Genomic DNA, 27,377 nt, shown 5'->3' with positions numbered 1-27,377 from the left:
ACACCACCTAAAGTTAAAAAGTGAAATCATAACAAGGAGTCCTTTAAGAATGTAAGTTGTGGTTTAAGAATGAAGTCAATCAGGATGTTCACAACTGTATCAGAAATCACAGGAGGGTCATGTATACTATTCTGAAAAGTATTCATTTTTAGGCTTGGCCTTTTAATAATGTTAATAATATCACTAAATAAGTCACTAAATATTTCATACATGTGTGTCATGTTAAACAGCCAATTCAAACTTTACAAAAGCAAACCTTTTGCACCTTTTCCCCTTAAAGAGTGCATATTATTACCCTAAAGTGATCATTCCAGTCATTCCAAACCTGCATAACTTACTTTCTTCTGCAGAACACAAAAGAAGATGTTTTGAAAGATGTTTTTTTTCCCCTATAATGAACGTTAATGTTGTATTGGGCTTCATTGACTTCCACTGTATGGACAAAAACCAGTGAAATACTCTTCAGTACATCTTCATTTATGTTCCACAGAAGAAAGAAAGTACATGAAGGTGTGTAAATAATAACAGAATGTTAATTTTCATGTAAACTTTCCCTTGAGGTACTAATATGCATCCTTTAGGGGTTGAGGTACAACATTTTTGCATGTTTTACATTTTTTCCCACATTCAGTGCAAAGCATGGATCATTTGTCAGATTGATTTTTAGATCATATCATTCCTGCACTCCCGTTTGTGTCATTGATTTATGTTTTGAAATAGTTGGTACACACAGCAGGCCCTGAGTCATTAATATCCATTACCGTTTATGTTTAGGCAGAAACTAACAAACCTTTTCCTAACAAACACCCTGGTGGGTTTGTACACGGATGGCTTAGCCACTAAAGAATGTAACCAAATGTGATGTGCGATGTGCTGAAAACCAGGATTGTGCGGTTGAAATTTTTAACACGTATATCTGTTGATCTCAACGCTTTGATGAATCTTGCCAAAAGATCAGAGACACGCGTGTGACTGTCTCACGCTGGTGTTTTGTCAAAGACGTCCCCCTTTTTGATGAGCTCATCACGGGAGAGTGCTTAGAACAGGACGGATCATAAGAGGATTGTACATCTGTTAGCGCTTGACTCAATAAGAAGTTGCTTTTAGTGTGTTAAATGTAAACCATAAATGGCTGTAATCCAATGCCAATCATAGGCTCAGTCTTATATATGAGATTACCCTACAGTGATGACTCTGCAGTTATGACTGTCTCATTTCTCAATAGTGTGGCATTACTAAAAATGTCTGTCATCCTGTTTTATCATCAGTGCTGTATAAGAAAACAACACCAATGACTAGTTTTTGGACTGAGATGCTAAAAACAGTTTCGGCTGCAGCTGCCCATTGATGAGCTTGTGGGCATCAAGGGAGGCAGTCTGTTTAAAAACAAACGTACAAAAAAGTCAGCTTTATTTAAAGCACATAATGTGATATTATTTACCAATATTCACACTTTTCTACCAAAAGTAGCAATGAAGCGGAAGTAGCAGGATCTTTTCTTCAAAAAATATAGGGCAGAGACTCTAACTTTAACATTAAGATATAGTTGAATCTCATAACCCTATAGTTAATTATAACATTCCACTGAACTTAAATGAACACTTATTAACTTAATATTCACTAAAACAGAAAACGTGCATTGTCCTTTAACAACACTGAAGGCCCGTTCACACTAAGGATGATATCTATAACAATATCGTTTTAAAAATCATTCTAAATTTTAAATAATAGCGGAGTCCAAAACACAACTATCACGACACAGTCGTTTTAAAATATTTTTTCCAGGTGATGAACGATAAAAACATAAAGACATGTTTCAGAATCATTCCCGCTCAGTACAGTTAATGCCCAAAACTGATAACAATAATATAAGAATATTAGGGATGCACAATATATCGGCCACCACATCGGTATTGGCCGATATATGTTCATTTTTAATGTTTTCCTTAAGAAAATCTGGCCGATACATTACACTGCAAAAAATGTTGTTCTTACTTTGAATTTTTGTCTTATTTCCAGTCCAAATATCTAAAAATTCTTACATCAAGAAGCATTTTCTTGACAAGTAAAAATTATTTTAGGAAAAATAAGTCAAAATTAAGTGAGTTTTTCCTTAAAACAAGCAAAATAATCTGCCAATGGGGTAAGCACAATAATCTTAATCCAAACTGAAAATAAGATTATAGCCTATATCTTATTTTTTGGTTTGAAATAAGATTATTTTGCTTGTTTTAAGGAAAAACTCAATTAATTTTGACTTATTTTTCCTGAAAACAAGAAAATAATTTTTACTTGTCAAGAAAATGGTTCTTGATCTAACAATTTTAAGATATTTTGACTAGAAACAAGACAAAAACTCTAAGTAAGAACAGCATTTTTTGCAGTGTAAAGCCGATAAATGATGGATAATTTCCTTTTCAAGTCTGTCATATAAGCTACATAAAATTATAATGAGATTGAGAACACTATAATTTTGTGCTTGGGATATATGGCTTTAATGATGAAACTTTTGTTTTTGTAATCAGGCTCTCAAAAATTATATAAAAAATTTTGATTGATAGATTTATCGGCCAATATTTCGGTTATCGGCTTTCAAATATATATATATATATATATATATATAGGTTATCGCATCGACCAAAATTTATATCAGTGCATCCCTAAAGAATATCAACCAATTAATCAGCCTGCAGATATCGGAGTCTATTACTATTAATGAATTATATTAGCTTTTTTTGTAAACCATTTTGTGTAGAAACTAATAACTAGCCGATTAACAGACATTTCAACATAAATCTACATGCAATAATCTGTATCAGTCATAAAGAAACAACATGGTTCAATATGTAGCTTATTCAGAACTATTTATGGTAATCCAAAAATGAAAACAGATCAAATGTGATGAGCAGTTTTTGTTCATATATAAAACAAAATATAAAATAATATGCACAATGAAAAGAGCGTCCCTTCACATCCTTATGAAAAAATATAGCAAAAGCCACATCTGTAAAGAGAAACAACGGACAGCTGGAGGAGAGCAGGAAACCTCAGAGGGAAATGAAATTCAGCTTTTAACTCTTCATGATCTCTGAGCAGCAGAGAAGAGGGGGAAAAACATGCAAACGTGTCCACATCTTGAAATGATCAGATCTTCTTTCTATAGTTATAATAGTGCGACGGACGCATCATGCAAACACTATCAATATCAATATCAGTTTCATTAATGTTTTAAATGACACATCATTAGCACACCGAGGTCAAGACCTAGCTTAAAAATGAACGGACTTTGCCCAAATATGTTGTACTCACCCATTTATGAACTTGTTTACGCGGCGTGTTTCTCTAGGATGATTTCAATGTAGAGAAAAAAAAGAAATCCGCTACTTTCGGAGATGCAGCACACTGGGTCGGAAATACCTCAAATAATCACTTAAAATGAAAGAGGAACGCGACTTCTAAGCATATTTCTTGCAAATTATTCTGCCCCTCATTAAAAAAAGAGCAAAAAGGTCAGGGGCAACAATGCAGAGGGGAAAGAAATGATGTGGATGTTGCCCCAGCCGTAAGGCGCTTCTCTACAGTTTTGCCTCCGTCGCTTTACGAACTCCAGCTTGCCATCACTGCGCTCAGTGGCGCTCATGAACCGAAAGTTCTCGCGAGAACTGGAAGGATGCGCTGTAATGATTGATGCCATCGAACGGGATTTTCCAAGATTTTATAAATAAATAGGCCTACCTGGAGCCTGCAAGTCGCAGGTAATTGTTTCTAAAAACGTGTTCTTGTGAGGACCTATGTTTTTGTTTACTCAATACTGGGCGTTATGGAGTTTAATCACCGAAGTGTAACATATTTGGTTACTTTTAAATAACTAAAGGAAAGGAATGTAAACTATAGGGAGACTGGACAGTGTTTTGTTTAAACGTCTGTAGATGTATGCCAAACTTTGATGTTATATTCCCATATTTGTATGCTAAATCTTAAACAGAGTAACGTAACGTCAAATAGAGGGCTGTTGTTACAACCTTATAGGAAGCTCACTCCTAGGGCTAGGCTATATACAATGTTGTGTTAATATATGAACATTCCGGCTGATTAGCCATGTGAAATAATTAAAATGATGGTATATTACAGAGCATGGATTTGTGTTTATAATATATCAACCTACAAATGAGCCCTAAATTATTATTTTTAAAATAAAAACATCTAAATACCCATTTTGTTAACCTACATGGGCAAATTCACTGTTATGCTGTTTGCAAAGTCACTACTGCCACCCTGTGGCCAGTTTGGGATACAACAGACTGTGCACTTTTGAATTAATTTTTGGCCATGCCTCCTTAAAGGGATAGTTCACCCAAAATTAAAAATAAAAAACTATGTCATCCATCGCCCTCAAGTTGTTCCAGACCTGTATGAATTTCTTTTCATCTGCTGAACACAAAAGAAGATATTTTGAAGAATGTTTGTAACCAGACAATTGACGGTAGCTATTGACTTCCATAGTATTTTTTTTTTTTCCCTAAATCAATGGCTACTGTCATCTGTCTGGTTACCAACATTCTTCAAAATATCTTATTTTATGTTCAACAGAAGAAAGAAACTCATACAGGTTTGGAACAACATAAGGATGATTAAATGATGACAGAATTTTCAATTTTGGTACTAATCCCATATTTTTTGTCTAATATTCTACTTGGTTTAAGTCGGTAAACATGCTTTGGATGTTCCCCTGTTGTGCATTAATGGGGCTTAACTGAGTGGATCTCTATTATTGCACCATTAATGCTGGAATGACTACTAATCACATAAACACACAGAGACAGAGGAATGTGCTTTAGACAGCAGAAAGTGCAGTCAGCTGCTGTGCAGTAATGGTGGAAACCAAGAGAGGACAGAGACACACGATAGCAACAGAGCACAAATAGGGCAAAGATAGAGAGAGCAGGTGAAAGCATTGAAAGAGGTCTTCAATGCTTTCAACATGCAATTTTTTTTTTTTTGTCACAATGAGGTATGCAAACTATGGAAGATTGTTTCCGCCACAAAATAAAATAAAAAAAATTGTGACTTTTTATCTCAGTACTGATATAAACTCACAATTCTTACTTTTTTCTCCCTCAGGCTACAGAATTGGGATTATGCAAGTTATAAAGTCTGAATTATGAGATAAAAGGAACACATAAATTATTCTACAGAAGTTCTGAGTCAGATAAAATGCTTTAACAGGATTTGAACCTTTGGCTTCCTGATACCTTCTGCTTACTCACTGCACCCATTCATGCATATACCTGTTTATACAGTTTAAATATGACCTATTCTGGAAAAGCTTTAAAAAAAAATCTTCGTAGGGCCAAGAATGTTTTTTTCCCTCTTTGTTATATAGCTATATATATATACATACATACATACATATATACAGAGCTGGGTAGATTACTGATTCCAAATTACATGACAAAAATTGTAGTTAGTTATGTAATCCATTACATAACACATTTATGGTATAATCTGACTACTTTTAGATTACTTTTGACTAAACTCATTTATCACATTGATTTGATTAGGATAATCTTGTGCCATATTGATATAAAAATACAAAGAAAAAGAACACGAAGTGTATTAAATAATACATTAAGTTAGGATTTCCCAGACTAGGGTTTGTGAGTTTAATGAAATGCTATTATGTAATTAAATCATAAAAATTTGACATTTAAAATAAATAATTTTAAAATAAGAGAACATCAGAGAACTGTGAACTTAATTGTATTATCATTATTATTATTATTATTTTATTATTGGCCTAACTTATTAACTTAAAATCTCAGGAGGTTCAGCTGACAAAAAATGTTGGGGAATCTGTGAATTTGTACATGACTCAATGAGTGATTAATTCAAATAATGATTATTGTGTTTGTCAGGAGTTGATTAGATATGAAATGCTGCAATGTTGAGAAAACACTTTTTAAAAGTGAAATGATTTCTGTAAATCCAGTGATCAAATGCTGTGTAGGTCTCAGTTTTCAGTAATATTTAAATAACTAGTGGCTGGTCTGTGTGTGCAATTTCACAAACCTGGAAGATCTTCTGAACGTATATAAGCAGTAATCTTTTTTAGACAGAAAAATTTTAAAGATAAAAGTAGTGGGGAGAATCAATGAATTTTGAATAATTCACTGCCATTGTGGGAATAACATGTAATCAATAAAAAGTAACTGTAGCCTGATTATAAGTATTTTAAAATGTAATATAATCTAATTACAAGTAGGCCCTACTTCATTTTTGGAATCTGATTATGTAATCCAGATTACATGTAATCAGTTACTACCCAGCTCTGTGTATATATGAAGACTTCAGATGCAAAAGCCTCTAAGTGCCATTTTCTTATAAAATGAGCATTTTCATCAAGCTCACATGTTTATGTTCAGTTATTTCACTTTAATGGCAATGAAAAGGACTTTAATTGCTATTAAAGTGAAATTACTGAACCTAAACATATGAGCTTCATAAAAATGCTCATTTTAATTTATTTTCAGACGGCACTTAGATGCTTTTGCATCTGAAGTCTTCATATATATATATGAACATGTCATGATTCACAGTATGTATGCCCCCAGGCATTCAGAAGAAGAAAGGGTATATGAACATGTATTGAAATAAAATGTGTCGCCTTTTACTCTATTTTATACATATACTGTATAACCTTTAAGCCGTTTAGCCTCCAGGCATTCAGAAGAATAGAGGAAGTTAAACCGCCTCACCTGCTTTTCAATGAGCCAGCCGTCACCTGTTTAAATTGTGCCTTTGGTGTTGAAAGGATTGCGAGAGAAGGAAATCTTTCTTGAACCTCATACAATGGAAGTAGTAAAGAAAGCAACGTTCAAACGTTCTCCCAATTAAACATAAGTGTCGTTGTTTCATATATATATAGTCTAGAATTTTATAATGGGAGTAAAAAATGTTCTTACAGTGTAGGAAAAACTGAAATGTGCTACCGTGTTCTCTCATCTCAGTCCAGACGGCTAAATAAGTGATGTATGAAAATGTAAACCTATTCTTCTGTGTCAGGGGATAGAAAATATCATTAGCACAGTATAAAAACAAGTCAATTAAAAGTCATGTGTGCGATTTAGAGATGAGATTGTTATAATTGTTTACTTTTTCATCAAATTTCATAATTTCAAAACGCATATATATATGTATTTTAGAACCTTCAATCAAACTCTCAAGAGGAAAATAGACCGAGTTGAATATCTTTCGAACATGAGATTCAGCTCCGCCACTCTTGTGACTGTTGAAACGTTTACAAACAATCTGTGGCCATGTGGCGTTTTGAGAACTCTGGTACTTGTAGTTACCTGCGCTTCTGCCGACATTCTGTCAGCCTGCACGAAGACTACATTTCCCAGAGCTCTCTGCGTCATCAGCTGATTGCCGCTCGTGTTTTTCGGATGTGATGATGGCAATAAAGCACCCAGCAGACCGTTTTTTTCCAGACGTTCTTTTGGGTTCACTGCTGGAATAGAGATGACCGCCGAGGGGTAGACGAGCAGAGTTTTCATGTACTGATTTTCAGATTTTAAATATTCACGAGACTTCCACAACAAAGTCTTCACTTTTTAAACTGGTGAGTTTATGCTGGGTACAATATTATACGCCTAAAGTTTATTCTATTCTATTCTATTCTATTCTATTCTATTCTATTCTGCAGCAGTAGGCCTATCTATGATCTTTTAAATTATATGGGTATGAAATAAATGTTGTACAATTGTTAAAATTAATGTATTCATAATGTATGTATGTATAAATAAGTCCCGCGTAACCAAAATACTAAGTGTCCATTTTTATCTAAAAGTCTTCATACCGCGGTATCTGTTTTTATCAGTGTTGTAGAAAGGCATAACTGCGACACATAAATTATGGATTTCCCTTTTGGGACTTTTGACTAAGTCTACAGCATGCTATAAATATGTTTTAAACCGCATATCAGTTTATGTAATTTAACTTAATTTAATTTCATTATGATTGAATTCAGTCTTGAATTTAGTGGTATGGACACATTTGGATGATTAATTTGTCATTAAACACGTGGTGGCAGGTCAATTTCTGAAGTATGTTTTGTTGACGTTCCCTAAGTTCTTTGTTTTGATCCTCTTGTTGAATACGGAAGTGACCGCTAGAGGGCAGCAGGACAAGAAAAGCAGCATGTTTAGTCTAAAGGTGAATTCACCTGGGGCAATGAGGCCAATGTGAGACAAATTTAAAATAGACCTATTATTTAAGATGATGAAGGTTAGTCATTTTTGTAAATTAGTTATAGTTTTTTGTTTTACTTTTCTGATATAAAAAAAAAAACCGTTATTAAAAACAGTTTAATACTTAATGTCTGTCATATGTTCTGTCACGTTTGCTGACAACATGGCAACACTTTGTTGACGTTACTGCGTGGTTGATCAGCTGCTCCCTCACCTTTTAGCTGTAAGAGCTGTATAGGTTATAGCTTTAAGCATTTGCAGTTAATACAGCATATTTCCATATTATTTATCGCCACTTAAAGGTTACAAAAGCAATGACTCAGAAATGTGATTTTTACATGCTTACAACAAGTTAATGGATTTCCTGATTAAAATAATATTTCTCTTTTTAATTCCAGCCGAGGCATCACTTTCCTCTATTGTCTACAGGGCCTTGGGCCTTACTGGTTTCATAGCAATGGTACTTATTCTGGGCAGAAGAATGAACCGGGAGGACTCTGGAGTCCGTGAGTCTCCAGCAGTCAAGAGAAAGGTACTGGAGATGGACAGCAAGTCCCTCAGTAATCATGATGTGTTCGATTACTCCTCTGGCCCCTGCCACTCCGAGAGCATTCTGCAGATGTTTAACGAGTTCCGTGATGGCCGACTGTTCACAGACGTGGTGATCAGCGTCGAGGGTCGTGAGTTCCCATGTCACCGCGCCGTGTTGTCAGCTTGCAGCAGCTACTTCCGTGCAATGTTCTGCAATGACCACCGTGAGAGCCGCGAGATGTTGGTGGAGATCAATGGCATCCGTGCCGAAGCCATGGACACCTTCCTACAGTACGTCTACACCGGACGTGCCCGCATCACCACAGACAATGTGCAGTTCCTCTTCGAGACCTCCAGCCTCTTCCAGATCAGCACTCTCCGTGATGCCTGTGCCAAGTTCTTGGAGGACCAACTTGACCCCTGCAACTGCCTGGGCATCCAGCGTTTTGCCGACGCACACTCCCTCAAGCAACTGGCCAGCCGCTGCCGATCTTACGCGCTGCAGAGCTTTGCTGACGTGGCCCAGCATGAAGAATTCTTGGACTTGCGTAAGGAAGAACTGGAGGAGTACATCGCTAGCGACGAGCTTGTTATTGGAAAGGAGGAGACCGTGTTTGAAGCAGTGATGCGTTGGGTGTACTACGATGTGGACCACCGCAGGATCATGCTCAAAGACCTTCTCAATCATGTCCGTCTGCCCCTGCTTCATCCGAATTATTTCGTACAGACGGTAGAAGGTGACCAGTTGATCCAAAATGCGCCGGAGTGCTATCAACTTCTGCACGAAGCCAGACGCTATCATGTGTTGGGCAACGAAATGATGTCGCCAAGAACCCGTCCACGCAGGTATTTCTGACAAAATTTTCTGTGCCCTGAAGGGTCTGTATTAAATTTATGACCTAATAATATACACTTATTCAAGCACCATAATAATCCAAGTCTAAAATCTTTACATTCACTAAATTCACCAAAAATGGACCAGTGATTGCAGGAAAGAGAAGAGTCTTATATGCCTTGCCTGAACTCTTTGTCCAATTCACTCAAGTCTTTATCAAAGAGTTTGTTTACTATGACTTGACTTCAAATAACTGGCTACACCGAAACATACAGAATTAAGCAGTATACTAGTTATTAGTAGTTGTTAAAAATAAAACAATTTCTGCTATATCCTTAAAGGGATAGTTCACCCAAAAATGAAAATTTGATGTTTATCTGCTTGGGGGTATGAGGGCATCCAAGATTTAGGTGACTTTGTTTCTTCAGTAGAACACAAATGATGATTTTTAACTCCAACCGTTGCAGTCTGTCAGTCGTATAATGCATGGCAATGGCAACACCATCTATAAGAGTAAAAAAAACATGCACAGACAAATCCAAATTAAACCCTGCGGCTCGTGCCGACACATTGATGTCCTAAGACACGAAACGATCAGTTTGTGTGAGAAACCGAACAGTATTTATATCATTTTTAACCTCTAATTCACCACTATTTCCAACTGCCTTGAGCATCCGGTGTGTGAGGTCTGATTGCGCTCTGACAATAGAAGTGATGTCTCGCTCTCATTGAAGCAAAGCGCTAGAGATCACTTCCGTCACCAGAACGCATTTATTGACCTCACTAACCGGATGCTCAAGGCAGTTGGACATAGTGGTGAATTAGAGGTTAAAAATGATATAAATACTGTTTGGTTTCTCGCACAAACCAATCATTTCGTGTCTTAGGACATCAACGTGTCGTCACGAGCCGCAGGGTTTAATTTGGATTTGTCTGTGCATGTTTTTTTGACTCTTATAGATGGAATTCCTATTGACATGCATTATATGACTGACAGACCGCAACGGTTGGAGTTAAAAATCATCATCTGAGAAACAAAGTCACCTACATCTTGGATGCCCTGGGGGTAAGCAGATAAACATCAAATTTTCATTTTTGGGTGAACTATCCCTTTAAAGATCCTAGATACTTCTGGAACCATTTCAGAAAGGCTACATTATAGATTCAGTCATCCTCAAAACATGAAGGCATGATTCAACAAGCGTGTGTTTGAAGTAACTTGAAGGCTTGTTTTTTATAGCTTCGCACTCCTTAGTTGAGTGCTGGAAACTCAATGCCATGGAACAACCCGAGCCACATTGTAAGTACAGTGAGACGGAGCAAGAAGAGACGGCCCCTTCAGGCCACTGTATTGCCACACTCTGAGGGAGAAAAAAAAGTCTTCGTGAGGCTTGCCCGTACACATTCTTCACAAGCTTCATAACACATAAGCACCTGAGTTTCGAAACATGTTCCTATTGACCTGATCCTGCTTGCAGTGTGCGCTCTTTGTTTTTGTTATGTCTGGAGGATCAGGGGGTGAGAAAGAGTAGGGGGAGGGGAACTGTACAGTTCTGTTTTTCTCAGAGCCAAATGTATAGTGACCTGGATTCTGCCTGAACATGATCCTCTGAAGGAACTACCAACGTTACATGGCTTATTTATTTACAGCCTCTTTATAGACTGCTTGAAGAAAGGTGTAGCATAGTCATTCGGATTACTGCAGCCCCAGTCTCACGCACCCAGCTAACCATTGACAAAAGTGTGCTAAATATTCATGCAAGACAAAAGAGCCTGCTTTGTTTACAACTACACTTTGTTTTTCCTTGGTTTGGTGAAAAAAGGATACTCAACACACCACCTTAGCTTCATCATACTGTGTTAGAGTTTTCAGACGGGTGTCGGTTTACAGTTGGCAGAAAGTTGTAGTTCCACCTCCTTTGTTTCCAGGAAGATTTGGGAAGGTTCTAAAGTTTGAATTATGGGATATGGCCTGGCTGATCTCCCCTAATTATTCTCGGGGAATCGTGTGGGTGCGGCACATTTACACTAATTACATCATACATGAAAGACTGATCTGATTTTTCCATGTTTGCATGAATTGACCGGATGACTTGCTCGATTCGTTCTAATCTCTTTCCCCCAGAGAGGGTATTGAAAGTTCATCTCTAACTTTAGCATCTTAGCTTGTGCACTGTCCAACCCCATGATCATTTACACAGAGAGCACAGTCTTCTAGGGAGATGATTTCAGGGAAAAAAAGGGGGAAGTTAGTTCTGGATGAAACGTGTTTGCCTGCTGTTTGGTTCTTTGAACAGAGAACGCATGTTGTGCTCTGGGAACTAGCATTTACTACTATTCTTAGAAGTGTTTCTGTACTTTTCTCATTTCAGTGTCCTGCAGTGAACACATAGGCCGAAAATGACAAGAAAACAAAATGTAAACAATGAGTTGCATAGACAGAGTTGTGCTTGCAATGTGATCCCTTTCTATTTTCTCTAATGTACCAGAACTATAAATGATTTACATTTGTCCATGTGTCCGCATTTGACATCCTGTCATGTCCATGCAGGTCTACTGGATTCTCTGAGGTCATTGTGGTAGTCGGAGGGTGTGAGAGAATGGGAGGTTTCAACCTGCCGTACACCGAGTGCTATGATCCTGTAACTGGGGAATGGAAATCCTTAGCCAAACTCCCAGAGTTCACCAAGTCAGAGTATGCCGTGTGTGCCCTCAGGAACGACATTCTGGTCTCAGGTAAACATGTATATTGTAATTACATTGTTGAGCTCTAAATTGTTTTGTAGGAAATGGTGAAAAAACTTGGTTTTCTTCGTTTTGTTGATGCTTACTGAGTCAGAAAGTTTAGGTAAGGTATATCAAAGGCCTTGTTTCTTTTTAAATGCTAGTAGCCTTTTGTTTACATCACAGCCAGGATGATTGCTAATGCTAACATTATGGAGACGGACATTCTCATTCTAGCATTTGGTTGAATGAAATGTTTTTAAATCTTGTGAGTGCAAGATTAATATTATTAGTCTAACATAAAAAAACGATACATTTTGAATGCGTATATTTCGTCAGTTTTTAAGGGTACATTAGCATATAGATGACGTCAAAGCTAACAGGCATGGAAACAAGCTCATAAAACTTTATTTTTGATTTTGTGAGGCCTTTTAATATGTTGATTACTCTCTGTAAAATGAAAGACATTATTTAGAAATGTTTAATCGCTGCATTATGATCGTTTTATTTCTAAGGGTTGTTTTTATACAGCCTCCATCTGTCAATTATCTGTATCCTCTGTTTTAATTTCTCAATTATTGTCAGTTTGATGTTTACCTCTTGGCTGGTTTAGTCTGCAGGGGTTTGTTAGACACAGCAGGGTGCCATGCATTACAGAGCAGGTTCAGCAAAAAAAAGACTGTGAGACATGATTAAAAGAGATCAGGACTACCAGCTATCTCATGAGAAAAGAGTGTTAGAGAGGGAGAGAAAGAGAGTAAGGGAGAGTGAGGGGGCTGGAATCCTGAGCGATCGGTTTATGCTCTGCATGTGCCAAGCGCTCACGTGTTTCCATGAGAACAGTCTTGCTAGTTAACGCTTCTCTAGTTTCAATCTTTTTTCAGTTCCCAAACATTTAGGTTTTTTCAAGGCAGGAAGCTTGAGTATTTGTCAAACTATACCTGTCAAACTCAAGACTAAGATATGCGAGTCAAAAAATAATGGTAATTGACAGAAAGTTGAGAAAGATGAGTTTCAGGTTGAGCAGCTTTGCTGAAGTCCAGTTTCTTTCCACACTCGCGCTTCCTGAAGAACTGGAACAGTTTTGTAGATGATTAGCTTTTGTTAGCAGAATCACACAGATGCCCACGTGTTAACCGATACACTACCAGTCAAATGTTCTGGCTCATTCTTTATTACTACTATTTTCACATTGTGTAATTGTAGTAAAGTCACTCAAACAATGAAATAGCACAAATGGAAGTATGGGAAGTCGTGATTAAATGAATGTTTGACAAATCAAAACTACCTTATGATTTTAGTTCTTCAAAATAGGCACGCTTTGTCTAGATTACAGCTCAGGGCTGCATTTCCCAAAAGCATTGTGAGCCAAGTTGATCGTAGGGGCCATTTGTGGCAGTAGTTCTAGGATCTACTTAGGCTTACTATGATTTTGGGAAATGCAGGTGCATCCTAGGATGCTTTTTGAACAATAGCATGCCAGACACTTGTTGGCTGATTTTTCTTGTCTATCTGGTGTAACATATATTTCAAGCATTGAAGGATTAGTAAAGGATTTTAAGATAATGAGAAACATACATTCTGTCATGTTCAAACTTGTGACTGGTAGTGTTTATGCAAATAATGAATTGCAGTTATTCATTGCATTGCAAATTTGTTTTCATAAGTACATGACTGTGGTTCAGCTGGCCTCTAATTATGTTGCTTCACTGGAAGTATCTCAAAACTGGGACATCAACAATTGTGGTTTTGATTATTTGCATAATATGTTTATATGAGATAAGATATGAAGATTCACAAAGTGCATCATGGGTCATTTACCTTTCCACATTGTTGCAAGGATTATAATCAGTGTGTGATGGCACATACAGTACATGAATGGTAGTGACCAATTGCTGTTGCAATTTCAGGGGGTAGAATCAACAGCAGGGATGTCTGGATGTACAACTCCCAGCTCAACATCTGGATCAGGGTTGCCTCCTTGAACAAGGGCCGCTGGAGACACAAAATGGCTGTCTTGTTAGGAAAGGTGAGTTCAACTAATTCCACATCCATACACTAACCAATACCCCACTAGATGGCTCTAACTGGAAATGTGTGATGTGGGGAACAGTCTTCTGGTAGATAACAAGGACAGGTTGCTTCACATTCCCTCAACTGCGAACAAAATCATATAAGTACACAAATATGATGAAAACATTTGAACCAGACTACATTTAATACCAGTTGACTTGGAATAAATATGGTTTGTGCCAACCAAAATGTGTTTACTGTTGGCTGCTGAGAGCATGAAACCATCTAACCTTTCAAGAGACGTTTAGAAACAAATAATAAACCAATACATTCCAGTGTTTAACTTTTAAGGGCATTTTTGTTGGCTTTTGCTGCCTTTTCAATGAGTCCCTCCCATGACTTAAAGTCTTGGCTCTAGTCATGCCACAGGAAGAAGACATTGATTTCCTATTTTTATGATGGCCTGTGGTTTACATACATAGCTCTAGCCATGATTAATATTTCCCACATATAGAAATGGGTGTTCTTTAGTTTTCAAACATGTTCCCACCCTTATAATTGATTGTCTGTTTGTTATTTACTGCTCTTTGTCTTGTGCTCACTTCTATCACTTTCAAAGCTTCAATTTTTTTCTCTGCTTGTTCCTTGTTTTCATTAAACATTGATATAATTCATTTTTAACTTCTCCCTTGGAGCTGGTTTGCTTACACTGTTGTATTTAATAATCAGTAACCCTGAATTTGAACTGATCAGTCATGTGAACAGGCTGTAGAATTAATAAAGGGTGCTGGCAAAAGATTTTGGATCTGTATACTTCCGTTAATATTGCATCACTCATATCAGGCTGTTTTCAACATTTCTTAACGACCGTAATCAGCTCCAGAAATCTGATTTGCTTCGCCAGGGGGTTAAATAGCTTTGTTCTGTCCCAAAGATCTGATGCATTTTATGTACTCAGTGAGGAACCCCCTAAAAGGTTCAATAAATTAAAACGGTCTTGTCGTGAATGGAATGAACTGAGCCAACAAAAGCTACTTGTGCAGTCACTAATTAACATGCACTGTAAGTTATACCCAACTGTCCGCAAAAACGCCTCTTTCTGTTGGTTTGTTTGGTTTGATGCTCTGTATTGTGGATCGCTCAGATATTTTCCCCCAGCTTCCTGTCTCTGGGTGTTTGCTATAGTCTCTCCAACTCTTTGTGTTTCTATTCAAGCGCATGATAGTTTTGGACTCAAACTCACTTGACCCCCAAAAGTTCATTTGGGTTTGTTTTTGAGCAGCAACCCCTTCAGACATATGGATTGTCTGACTGCGGTTGGATTTATTGGTTGTGAAAGATTCATGACTGACAGATAAAATCTAATCAACTGAAGTCTCGACAACGAGACGTGAAAAATAAAACGCATTACCACAGGGTTAAAGCTGCAATAATCTGATGTGAGCCATGCTGACACTGGTTAGATATACTTGCATACAGAATAATCACATACAGTATGTGATACAAAATTATAATTAACATTTTAAATGAGAAAGAATGATTCACATCCTCACACCCTGTCAGCATATATTAGCCTTTCACTTAGGCATACACTGAACAGGAAACCAAATTCCTCTGAAGACATTTTATAGCCTAATTTCTCTATGATGATTTTTATAGCTATTTTGTTGATGTAACATCTTATCAGTCCCAAAGGTGATAGGACCGTCTCAATAATATCTGAGTCTGAACAAAGGGCTCACCAGAAAGCACGTTGCTTTGTTTTGCGTAAGTGGCGTGTTGCCCCTCTGTGTTCGAGCATGTTTATGCGTCGCCACTGGTCCGACCGGTTTTCTTGGTTGTTCCATTAAGGGAAACATGTTTACCTTCTTCTTTTTAACAGCATGGGGCTTATGAGGCAGGAGAGGGAGAAAAAACTCTTCAGGGTTTTTGTGTTCCACGTGTTTTCATTTGAGAGTTAGCGAGAAATTTCTCGTTCTCTTCAAGGACTTAGACAAACAAGAGTGATTGAGTGATGTGTCACAACAGAGCTGTAAACTATATGCATTCAGAGAGGTCATGTTTTTGCAGTGGTGATGTTTTGATCACGTTTTGATGCTGTCAAAAAATTGACTGTGATTAATAACAAGGTCATATAAATACCTTAAAAGGTGGTTTTTAACTGTCTTAAATTATTTGAATAAAACCTGATTTGCACATATCGATTTCCACCCGTTACCTCTGTTTTGCATGTACCTTTATTGTTTCTGCCAACTTATTAAATAGGGGCATGTCTGTTAATGTTTTGACATCAAAACTAGAGAAACCTAAAGGGTAAAGAAGGGTTTCTTGTATTGTCAGGTTTTTGTAATGAGTTGGTTTTTGTGTCTAGATTGGGCAAATCATTAAGGCTGACATTTTTGGAAGAAAAACAAATACATACACACATAAATACATATCTAAAGCCACTTTTCCACCACAGAAACTTTCTCCAGGAACTAGTTACTTTGGGTTGGTACTCGGTGTGTTTCTACAGCAAGAACCAGGGTCTAAATGAAGTTTTGGGTAAAAAAATTCCCCCCTCAGAAAGTCCCTGTTCACGGGGTAGTACTTTATCAAAGTTCGGGAACTTTCGGGGGTGGGACTTGGGCGCTGAACATTCTGATTGGTTGATATCACGCAGCATTGCTTTAACTCAGCTTCAGTGTTACTTTAACACTATTTAGAGAGGCACTATATGTACTCTGAGCAGAGTTGATTTAACTCTGGGGATTAAATCAATACTAGAAACTGCAGTTAAGGCATGACCATTGGACAGCAAAATGCTCATTGGGTCAGCAGGGTCAGACAAAAACTGGTGGAGAAGAAAAGACAAGTTAACTGCAAAAGAATTAAGTGTGAAACCATCAGAATCCCTATAGTCTTCAGCGCCACCATTTTCCAGAACCTTAACCTACCTGGATTCTCCAGGAGTGCGAGGTGTCAGGATCTCAGAGACTTAGATTAGGTAAAGAATCCTAAAAAATGCCCCCCATTTAAGAATCACATACTGAATTGTAGTAAAATACAAGAATATTTATATAGGCTTTATAGACAGACAGATTGAGAGTGACTCTTGAAGGACCAGCACCACATCCTCTTGTACCACTTTTTGAAGAATTTATCTTCCGGAATCTAGCTGTAAGGTGTTGGAGTTTATTTTTAGTCTATCATTTATCCTAAAAAAGTCCACCTTGCAAGTCCACCAGATAATGATTTTCCAAAACTTACTGCCAAAAAATAGAAGCGTGCATCAGTAGTTAAGAAATGACAATAAACTATGGAATCTTGTTTCCGCCACTGAATAATAAATAAAAAAAGTTAGCCTAATTGTAACTTTTTTTATCTCACAAGTCTAAATATTTTTCTTACAATTGCGAGTTTACATAATTGTGATATAAGCTCGCAATTGCGAGGAAAAAAAGTCAGAATTGCGAGTTTATATCACGCTATTCTGACCTTTTTTCTCGCAATTATTACTTTTTTCTGGCATTTGACAGTGTATATCTTGCGATTTCTTCTTTTCTTAGAATTGTGAGATATAAACTTGCAATTGCAAGGAAAAAGTCAGAATTGTAAGTTTCTATCACGCAATTCTGACGTTATATCTTGCAACAGCGAATATCAAATCACAATTATGTAAACTCGCAATTGCGAGGGAAAAAAAAGTCAAAATAGCGAGTTAAAAAGTAATTCACAATTTCTTTTTTTTCTTTTCTTTTTTTTTTTTTTATGGAAACAATCTTCCGTAGTCATAATGTATGATCAAGAGCTCATATTAAAAACTGATTTTATAGTTAAGTCATGGCAATAAACCTTTTAAAGACTTAGAGAGCAATATATTACTTTAGGGTGTAATCCCAATCTTTTATTCCCATTGTTGTAAAATTGAAAATGTCCTGGAAAATGATTGCTGAAAAAGAGTGGGAACCCTGATACTATGAATTTGGATGTACTACTCAATCTGCATACTGCTATTTGCCTACTATATACAGTAGTAGGAAAGTAGGCATAATCAGATGCACTGTATTTTCTTGGAAATAGTCAAGGAAGTTGGCACAGTCAAAAGTGACATTCACCTCATGACTATGTATTTGAACTCAGTTGGATGCAGAATTTCCTGCAAGTGGGCATTTGTCGTCAGTCAGTCTGGATCTGATTTGTTTAGTCCCCTTTTATATAATAAAATGCAGGTACAATCAGATTTGTCTTGTTGCTAATTCAGCGGTAGCGTCGGGGCGTGTGCGACTGTGCGTGTGTCTGTAACAATCCCTTTGTCACTAAATCAATTTGAGAACCATGATATAAAAGGGCAAACTGTTGTTCTTGTTTGGCTAGATCTGCACGCTCTGGCTCAACTCCAGATTGTGTCATCCACGGAAACCTCTTGTGTACATTTCAAAACAGACTAAAACAGTTTGAGATTACGCAACTCTAATGTGGTGTTCAAGATGTATTGTGTACAGAGTCACCATTTGAATTTAATGTCTCGTTGTGTTTATCTACAGGTGTATGCCGTTGGTGGATACGACGGTCAGTCACGACTCAGCAGCGTCGAATGCTACGACTCTTTCTCAAACCGCTGGACGGAAGTGGCACCCATGAAGGAGGCTGTCAGCTCACCAGCCGTCGCCAGCTGTGTCAATAAGCTGTTTGTGATTGGAGGAGGACCTGATGACAACACATGCTCAGATAAGGTTTGTAGAAGAGTCTGACGCATGATGTTGAGGAGTATGTCTTTGAAACCACCCTGTAGTTATCTCTGCATGTCATTGTGCATTTACTGCATGTAAACATGACATTTATTTTTGGGTCATGATACTGGAGGGTGTGACATGCTTTGTTTTCCACTGTAGTCATCTAAACAGTGCAGGGGACCATAAACTGGCCAGCTTCAGTAAATAAAACGGCTCTGATTATATAGTTTTACTTGAGATATGGGCGATATTGTCTTTATTTGTATTCCAGTGCTGTTACTATAGTAAATCCTTATTTTTCATATCCTGGCTGTTAGTTATCACATTGAAACATTCTTCAAAATATCTTATTTGGTTGCAAACAAAGAAAAGTAATACAGGTTTGTCATACAGCTTGCTTTAAACTCAAGCTGAATAAATGATCAATACATAATTGAATTGAACCAGACGTCAGTCTACGTTTAAATACGTTCTGCTGACGAATGACAGGAAGTTTAAGTATACAAAGCCCTTACTATGGTAACTACACCATTGTGTGTGACCAAATGGCATCAGTCGCCTAAACCTTGTGTACCAGCTGTTAGATTTCCCCTTTGTTACATGATGCCAGCTTGTTTACTCTTAGTACACTGTAGTTAGAAAGAGTTTTTCCTTCATCACGGCCTGACTTTGCCTTAGCTGAACAATAGATTGAAGATACACTGAATGTGCTGCCAGCTGCCCCCTAATGGAGATCAACAGTTACAACCATCTGACCTGGATCTGTCAGCACGCTCTGATACATTCTCCAGGTGTCGCTTTGGAGAGAAACACTCAGCCGCAGATATTTCATTGGATTCCCTTAAGGTATTTCACTGCGATTCAGTGCAGGTCACATGCTTTAATTCCCAAACAAAACTTCTTTGGACCCATAATTTCACAGTAGTACAGCTCGACGTTGTGTTTTTTAAATTTGTTGTGATGGTTGATTTGAATATTTAAGGAAACCTCCTGAGGGAATTGGATAACGTTAGAGCATTTCCTGCTTCCTTATAAGGAAGTTCTGAAGGTAATAATGCAGCATATCTCTACTCTGATTGGTTAAAGCATAATATGGCGTGCTGTGTGTTTCATTTGGCTTTTATCGTTGTTGTTGTCACGTTTCTATCCTATTAGTCTTCCTGATCATTTGTGCCCAGAGCGTTCTTTTGCACAAGTGTCTGCTATTTCCAAAATGTGTGAAGCCCTTATAATACCTTCCCGTCCACTATTACATACTCCACACAGAGAGGGAGATAAAAATGGATCCAGGCTTTTCTCAGGAGATATTGTGTCTGTGAGATTATGTTTCCTTTTTATCAGGACACATGATCGCTGATTACAGTTTTTGTGGGTTTATATCCCTCCAAGGGCAGTTTCATATTTTTAAGAACAAAAAACATGTTATCAACACCCTCGTTTCTAGGATGACATTGGGATTGATATGTTTGCGACTGTTTTGCAGCCTGAGGAGGCAGACTAGGATAAGGCTGTTTTTTTGCTACAAGTTCATTCCTTGAGTTATTTTTATTTTTTTTTTAAATGTCACTGTGTGTGTTTTCCCCCAGGTTCAGTGCTATGACCCTGAGTCTGACTCCTGGTTGCTAAGAGCCAACATTCCCATTGCTAAGCGCTGCATCACAGCCGTATCACTGAACAATCTCATCTATGTTTCTGGAGGCCTGACCAAATCAATCTACTGCTATGACCCCATTGAAGATTACTGGATGCTTGTGGTTAACACTTTCAGCAAGCAGGTACTGACTGTTATGAAGTTGCGATTTGAAATGCTACAAAGTGCAAAGTGGACTTGGCTTTAGAAGTGTTTTTCTTATTCATTTTCTCTGTAAGAGAATAAAAAAACAGTTCAATTAAGAGCTGAACTAAACAAACCAGCTTTAAGATGAATCACAACATTACAAACTATAATTTGAAGACATAAAAAAAAGAAAATCAGATACAAGATACTTGTATATGGTATATGATACCACATATTATTTTCCTTTTTTGTGACATACAGAATATACTGCTTTTGTTTCTCTTTTGTCACTTTGGATAAAAGTGCCTGATAGATAGATAGATAGATATATATATATATAATATACAGCTATGGAAAAAATTAAGAGACCACTAAACATTGATTTCTGAACTTGGAGTGGTCTCTTAATTTTTTCCATAGCTGTATATATATATATATATATATATATATATATATATATATATATATATATATATATATATATATATATATATATATATATATATATATATATATATATATATATATATATATATTATATTAGGACAAGTTATATACACGTACATCTATGAATATAAACAATTATTTACAAAATATAAATAATGTGTACAAATATAGCAATTGTTTTAGAGTGTAGGGAGAATGACTTGCTTTTGTCATTTACAATACCATCGATACCCGTTTTGATAGTAACAGCAACATTCCTGATTGGTAAGTATTGCGAGTAGTGTAGTTCTTCGAGAAAAACAATAATTTAAGGTCGCTATGAAATCAAAATTAGTATGGATATCTTAGCCTTAAGATTATCTATAAGCTAGTATGCTCCAAAACAATGACAAAATTCACATTTAGATGATATAAGCATTCAAAACTTATGCTGCGTCACAATTCGCATACCATCCATCCTAAATAGTATTCGAAAATAGAATTAGGGTGTCCCAAATCGAAGTATGTTGAAATGAGTATTCCAAAGATACCCGATTGGTGTACTTTTTCCGGTTAGAATCCAAAGTGCAGATGTGTGCACTCTCTTAACAGCTAATATTGCCCACAACTGGAGGATTCGATTAGAACTACAAACACGAATAAACAGTATTAAAAAACTACAAACATGACATATGTGCGAGACCGACGGTTAAGCAGAGTGGTTAAAGGGATAGTTCACCCAAAAATGAAAATTTGATGTTTATCTGCTTACCCCCAGCGCATCCAAGATGTAGATGACTTTGTTTCTTCAGTAGAACACAAATGATGATTTTTAACTCCAACCGTTGCCGTCTGTCAGTCAAATAATGCGAGTGAATGGGAACTTCTACTATAAGAGTAAATAAAACTTGCATAGACAAATCCAAATTAAACCCTGCTCGTGACGACATATTGAAGACACGGAACAATCGGTTTGTGTGAGAAACTGAACAGTATTTATATAATTTTTTTTAACTCTAATACACCACTTTGTCCAACCGCATTCAGCGCTCGCTTAGTAAGGTCTGATCGCGCTCTGACAGCGGCAGTGATGTCTTGTGCACATACTTCTATGAGAGCGAGAGATCACTGCCGCTGTCAGAGCGCGATCAGACCTTACTAAGCGAGTGCTGAATGCGGTTGGACATAGTGATTTAGAGGTAAAAAATGATATAAATACTGTTCGTTTTCTCACACAAACTGATCGTTTCGTGTCTTAGAACATCAATGTGTCGTCACGATCCGCAGGGTTTAATTTGGACGTGTCTATGCAAGTTTTATTTACTCTTATAGTAGAAGTTCCCATCCACTCACATTATTTGACTGACAGACTACAACGGTTGGAGTTAAAAATCATCATTTGTGTTCTACTGAAGAAACAAAGTCACCTACATCTTGGATGCGCTGGGGGTAAGCAGATAAACATCACATTTCCATTTTTGGGTGAACTATCCCTTTAACCCCTACATTATAAATAGACACTGAAGCTGCGGCTAAAATAGGTCATTTGTTCACACATTTACTATTATCTAAATGGTGAACTTTTCTAAAACGTATCAGACACATTTGAATTCCGCACAAAATGCTATATTTTAAAGTGATATGGAGGAGATTAGGAGGATAAACGGTTTGAGTTTAGAAGGAAACTAAAGCTTTGCCGAACTGTGATATAAACAAAACGCTATTTCAAAAAAGGGGCGGAGCTGTTTCAGTGGAAATTACGTCAACACATTGAATCATCCTGCGCGTTCCAAGGCACTTCAGTGGGCCTTTAAAAATATCAAAATCACACTGACTTACGGCATCTACAGAATTAATTCATTAACCACCTTAGATCTCAAGGCACGTCTGTTTTGAAATGCACTTTTGAAACCTATCTGTTGCGCTCAGTTGACATTTGAGTGAACAGACCTGCATGTTTATGTTTTTCAGGAAAGTTGCGGTATGTCGGTATGTAACGGGAAGATCTACATCCTGGGTGGGCGTGGAGAAAACGGAGAGGCTTCAGACACCATCCTGTGCTACGACCCGTCCACCGGCATCATAACGGGCGTGGCCGCCATGCCCCGCCCCATTTCCTACCACGGCTGCGTCACCATTCACCGCTACAATGAGAAGTTCTACCATTCATGACACTAAAAAAAGCACACTCGCACAGATAAACTGAGCCTTATTTTAAGATAACGTAGCATTACGACAAGCAAGGTAGATAAGCATGTCCCAACCCCCCTCAGTTCACATGCTTTGAGAGGAGTCGGTTAAACTGACAACGACACAATAACTCATTTTAGTGTACAGTATAAACATTCATGGATATCAAAAACATATTTTACTGTTTTACATTCTACCACCATGATACTCTGAGATAAAAAAATCAGTTTGACAGCATCACACAGATTATGTGTGAATTTGCATACTGTTTCTCAAATGTTTTTAAATTGATTCACAGTCTCCCAGGGATCTGGGACTTTCCCTCGATTAAATGCCTCTAATGGTGATTTATTTTTCCCTCTTCATTATTGTTATTGAATTTTCTGTTGTATTTTAATGTATGGTGTCAGTGGTTGCTTTGGGTTACCATGATTTTGCCATGTAAGACATGTTTCTGGATGTTGATCCTGGAACAATATTCCCGTCTGAAAATTTAGTCCTACCCCTAAACCTTAACTTATCCCTAAAATCAGAGGGAAATGATAGGTGAATAACACTGATGCAGAAACACCTAACCCTGGTTGTAAGCCTAAACTTGACATAAACTCTAAACTTTTACCTCAAATCTGATTGGTTGATTGGAATGTTGTCAAAGATGTTGATCCAGGATCATGCTGAACTTGTGTGAAATCACAGTGACTTGTTTTGAGAGGGTGAATGGTGTGATTAGTGCTTGATTGTGATGGATTTGTGTATATATAAGTGTGTTTGAAAAGATTCAGCCAGATGTGTGTGAGAAGATACGCAGAATACGCAGGAACCACTTCCTCCCATGTCTAATGGGTATATTGTAAGCAAAAATCCATCAGGCACCAAAAAGTATAGTGTTTCTTTTAATATTGCTTTATGTATGCATGTACGTTTTTGGGTGATATTAATTGTTTTCTATATTTTGTAGAAGAAATTGTGCCTGTCATGACATTTTATCGAGAAAAACAAAAAAAACATGGCTGTTTGAGAAAAAGTATGTCTGAACTTTTATAGTAATGCCATCCATACAGTATGAAGCATTACAATGTGAGTCGATTAGCCTCTGTATTATGCCGTATCATTTAGCCTATGGGAAAACATGCTTTCTTGCATATAATGTAGAATACAAGCAGTAATGTCTTGTTTATAAGTGACTTTTTAAGTTATTTATTCTTGGTAGAAGTCCAAAAGCCCCAACCAGGCACTTAAGTCTTCAATATTTCTCAGTGTCCCGGATGTAAATATGATATTTCTTCAGGTTTACTGTATCAGTAAGTGTTTGCAATGGCCAAATGGCCAGTTCACACTCTCAGCTCCCATAAAACTCTTCTTTTTTGTTTTTTTCTTACAATAATCTGAGCTCAGTATTTGTGCATACAGTGCAGTGACGTAGCAGCAAAAGATTGTGTTTGTGTGCCAGGGATTCTAAGATTAGTGATGTCAGCTTTGTTGCCTGCTTTTGGTTAGCAGGATTGTTCAGTTTTGCCAGCTGCAAGACCAGAACAATACACATTGTTCATTTTACTCTGGGAATTTTACAATGCAGCTGAAAGATGGAGTCAAAACCCTGTGCACACATGCAACAACACAACATGGCCTTTCTTTAACCTTTTTTTTTTTTTTTGGTGTGTAGTTTTACAACTTTGTGTAAATAAATGTAGTTGATGTGAGGTGTCTTTTGGTGAGTGCTTTTTCTTTTTTTTTTCCTTCTGATAACTTTCAGTTGCTAAAAGCCATAGACAGAATGAGTGTTTTTTAAAATTATTTTACAAACGTTTCTATTTGAATGAGTCCTTATACACTTTAGGGTATTGAATTATCTGTGCATGCCAAAAACTTATATGTCAAAAAAAAAAAAAAAAAAAAACATTATGGCAAGAATGTGGTTTAAGCTCTAATTACAGTGATGGTTTTGCAAAGAAAGTGTCAACTTGAGAAGATATATCACTTAAATGCATTAAAAGAAATGACCATTTTGTGCCTTTTGGCGGAATGAAATACATTTGACAACTAACCAAAGATGTGTGATTGGTTTTGTCTGTGTTATTTCCAGAACAATATTGTAAAATAGATTGCAAGCCTTTATGATGTCTTCATTTTTTGTGTGTAAAACTGTCACTAAAATGTTCTTGTTATAAGTAACTGAAAAATAAAAGAGCTTAATATGGTGTATATGCATATGTTTTCCTCAATAAAGCAATTTTTAGTATGGATTTGTAAACTATTATTCATTTGTTTTGTTTTGTTTTTCTATGAAACAACCATTTCACACTACTAACATGTATAATAGCTCAGATTGTGGTACATGTTCTTATTGGCATTACAGATTATCCCAATCCCATATATTGGCATTAAACAAGGGAACATGAGTCGTATATAAAGAACACACTGTTTTACAGACATTGAACACCTTAGCAACCTCATAGCAATTCCCTGATATCAATGTGGTGAGTTTTTCCACAGGTAAACAAGTCTTTTTTTTTTAAAGGTAAAAAAAATCTGGTATGTTGTTTAATGCATATTTAAAAACTAATGGTCATTATTTGGTTATGGTTTGGTAACACAAAGGTTTCTAAATAAGTAATGTGAAATTATTGCTTCAGGTAGCTATTTTAATGAAGTCCTGCTTGTTTCCTTACAGTATGCTGAGGCATTAGTCGCTTTGAATAAAAACCGTCGGATAACTGACAAAAAAATCAAACAAAGAGCAGAAGTGTTGAATTACAGAGACACCTGCAGATAAATGCTCACAAACTGGAGCTACCAAACCCCACCAAGGGGGGAAATGTAGGCTACACTGTCGCCGCTGGCAACCTCATGGACATATTGACGTTGAAAATGACAAATGTACCTAGATGAAATCTGGCTGCTTAAGGCTACGAGTTCCTTCTCATAAATGTGTTTACTGGGAAAAGAAAAAGAAATGCTCAGAATTCTGACATCCAATGTATGTCAGTATTTGCTTTCAGAGTAAAAACAAGATGACTGTGCTATATTGACAAGGTCTTTGCGTTTAAATATAAACGTTGGGTCTAATTCACTAAACACTAGAATATGTGCAGTAAATAAAATGTATTCTAAAAATGAAATTTAGAACTAATACCATATACATATACAAAAAAAAAATTATGCTGGTGGCTTAGAACGAAGTATTTTAAAAATATTTTATTTTCAAAAGTTATGTTAGGAACGGAATAGGCTTGACTACACAACTATTAATTATTTCTAAATAACAATAAATAAAATAACAAAATGCATATGCAAATGTAGGAAAATATGAGGTCCAAAACACAACTGTGTAGTCTATAAAAATAGTTTTAAAGGTACAATTTGTGATATATTTTTCCGCTAGAGGTCGCTAGAAGCCTATTCAAAACAAAGGCGTAGTTTGATGACGCCAAGTTTTAGAGCGGAAATTTGGGACATGTGGTCTCCATCTCAACGGACGGTGCAAAAGAACAGGAATTTGAGTCTGGAAGAACTCATGTTCGTGGATGCGATTATTAACGTTACTGTAGTATGAAGCAGAGCAGGACCGAGTGTTGCCGGAGCTGAACGAGGAGCTGGAGCGATTGATCAACACACGCCTCACGAGCAGCGGGACTTTTATTATGACACAGTCGCCGGCGCCGCTTCCGCTTTTCCGGTCATGAGTTTACGGGAGCTGTCCTTGTCGACAGAACCAGCGGCAGATGGTAAACAGTAATTATGTTCCATAAATAAGTAACACAATCCACCATAAAACGTGCAAGAAGTAAATAAGGAACTGCTTGAAGCAAGCTAGTGGTTTGCTGGACGCTAGACACTACTTCCGCATTTGTCCACGGCACTGTTGTCATGTGGTTTCTACGTCAGTAAAGGCGGTAACAAAGGTAACTGACGTCATT

The 27,377-nt window shown here is 37.0% G+C and overlaps 2 protein-coding genes across 3 annotated transcripts in view; one reads left to right on the top strand and one right to left on the bottom strand.

Moving 5' to 3' along the window:
* The window catches only part of sh3kbp1 (SH3-domain kinase binding protein 1), a 58,593-nt gene extending 54,984 nt beyond the window's left edge, over positions 1-3,609 (bottom strand). For both annotated transcript variants that reach the window (XM_067377727.1, XM_067377728.1), the window contains exon 1: positions 3,310-3,609. In XM_067377727.1, the coding sequence (XP_067233828.1) occupies positions 3,310-3,313 (4 nt within the window). In that variant the 5' untranslated portion in view covers positions 3,314-3,609. The remainder of the gene's footprint in view (positions 1-3,309) is intronic.
* Positions 3,610-7,442: 3,833 nt separating this feature from the next.
* On the top strand, positions 7,443-25,697 carry klhl24b (kelch-like family member 24b). The gene is made up of 7 exons (XM_067377729.1): positions 7,443-7,621; positions 8,648-9,626; positions 12,167-12,351; positions 14,250-14,368; positions 18,879-19,067; positions 20,654-20,842; positions 23,242-25,697. The coding sequence occupies exons 2-7, from the start codon at positions 8,707-8,709 to the stop codon at positions 23,440-23,442; spliced, it is 1,803 nt and encodes a 600-aa protein (XP_067233830.1). The 5' UTR covers positions 7,443-7,621; positions 8,648-8,706; the 3' UTR covers positions 23,443-25,697.
* Positions 25,698-27,377: the final 1,680 nt, after the last annotated feature.

Source organism: Chanodichthys erythropterus, chromosome 23, assembly GCF_024489055.1.
Source record: "Chanodichthys erythropterus isolate Z2021 chromosome 23, ASM2448905v1, whole genome shotgun sequence".
Taxonomy (NCBI): Eukaryota; Metazoa; Chordata; class Actinopteri; order Cypriniformes; family Xenocyprididae; genus Chanodichthys; species Chanodichthys erythropterus.
The sequence above is the reverse complement of the archived record's forward strand: the minus strand, read 5'-3'. Positions and strand labels throughout refer to the sequence as shown.

Bases quoted from the DNA above. Each gene is read 5' to 3' on its own strand.
- klhl24b (XM_067377729.1), top strand. From the start codon at position 8,707: ATGGTACTTATTCTGGGCAGAAGAATGAACCGGGAGGACTCTGGAGTC. The intron at 9,627-12,166 runs GTATTTCTGACA...ATGTCCATGCAG, and splicing joins CCAAGAACCCGTCCACGCAG to GTCTACTGGATTCTCTGAGG. The intron at 19,068-20,653 runs GTTTGTAGAAGA...GTTTTCCCCCAG, and splicing joins ACAACACATGCTCAGATAAG to GTTCAGTGCTATGACCCTGA.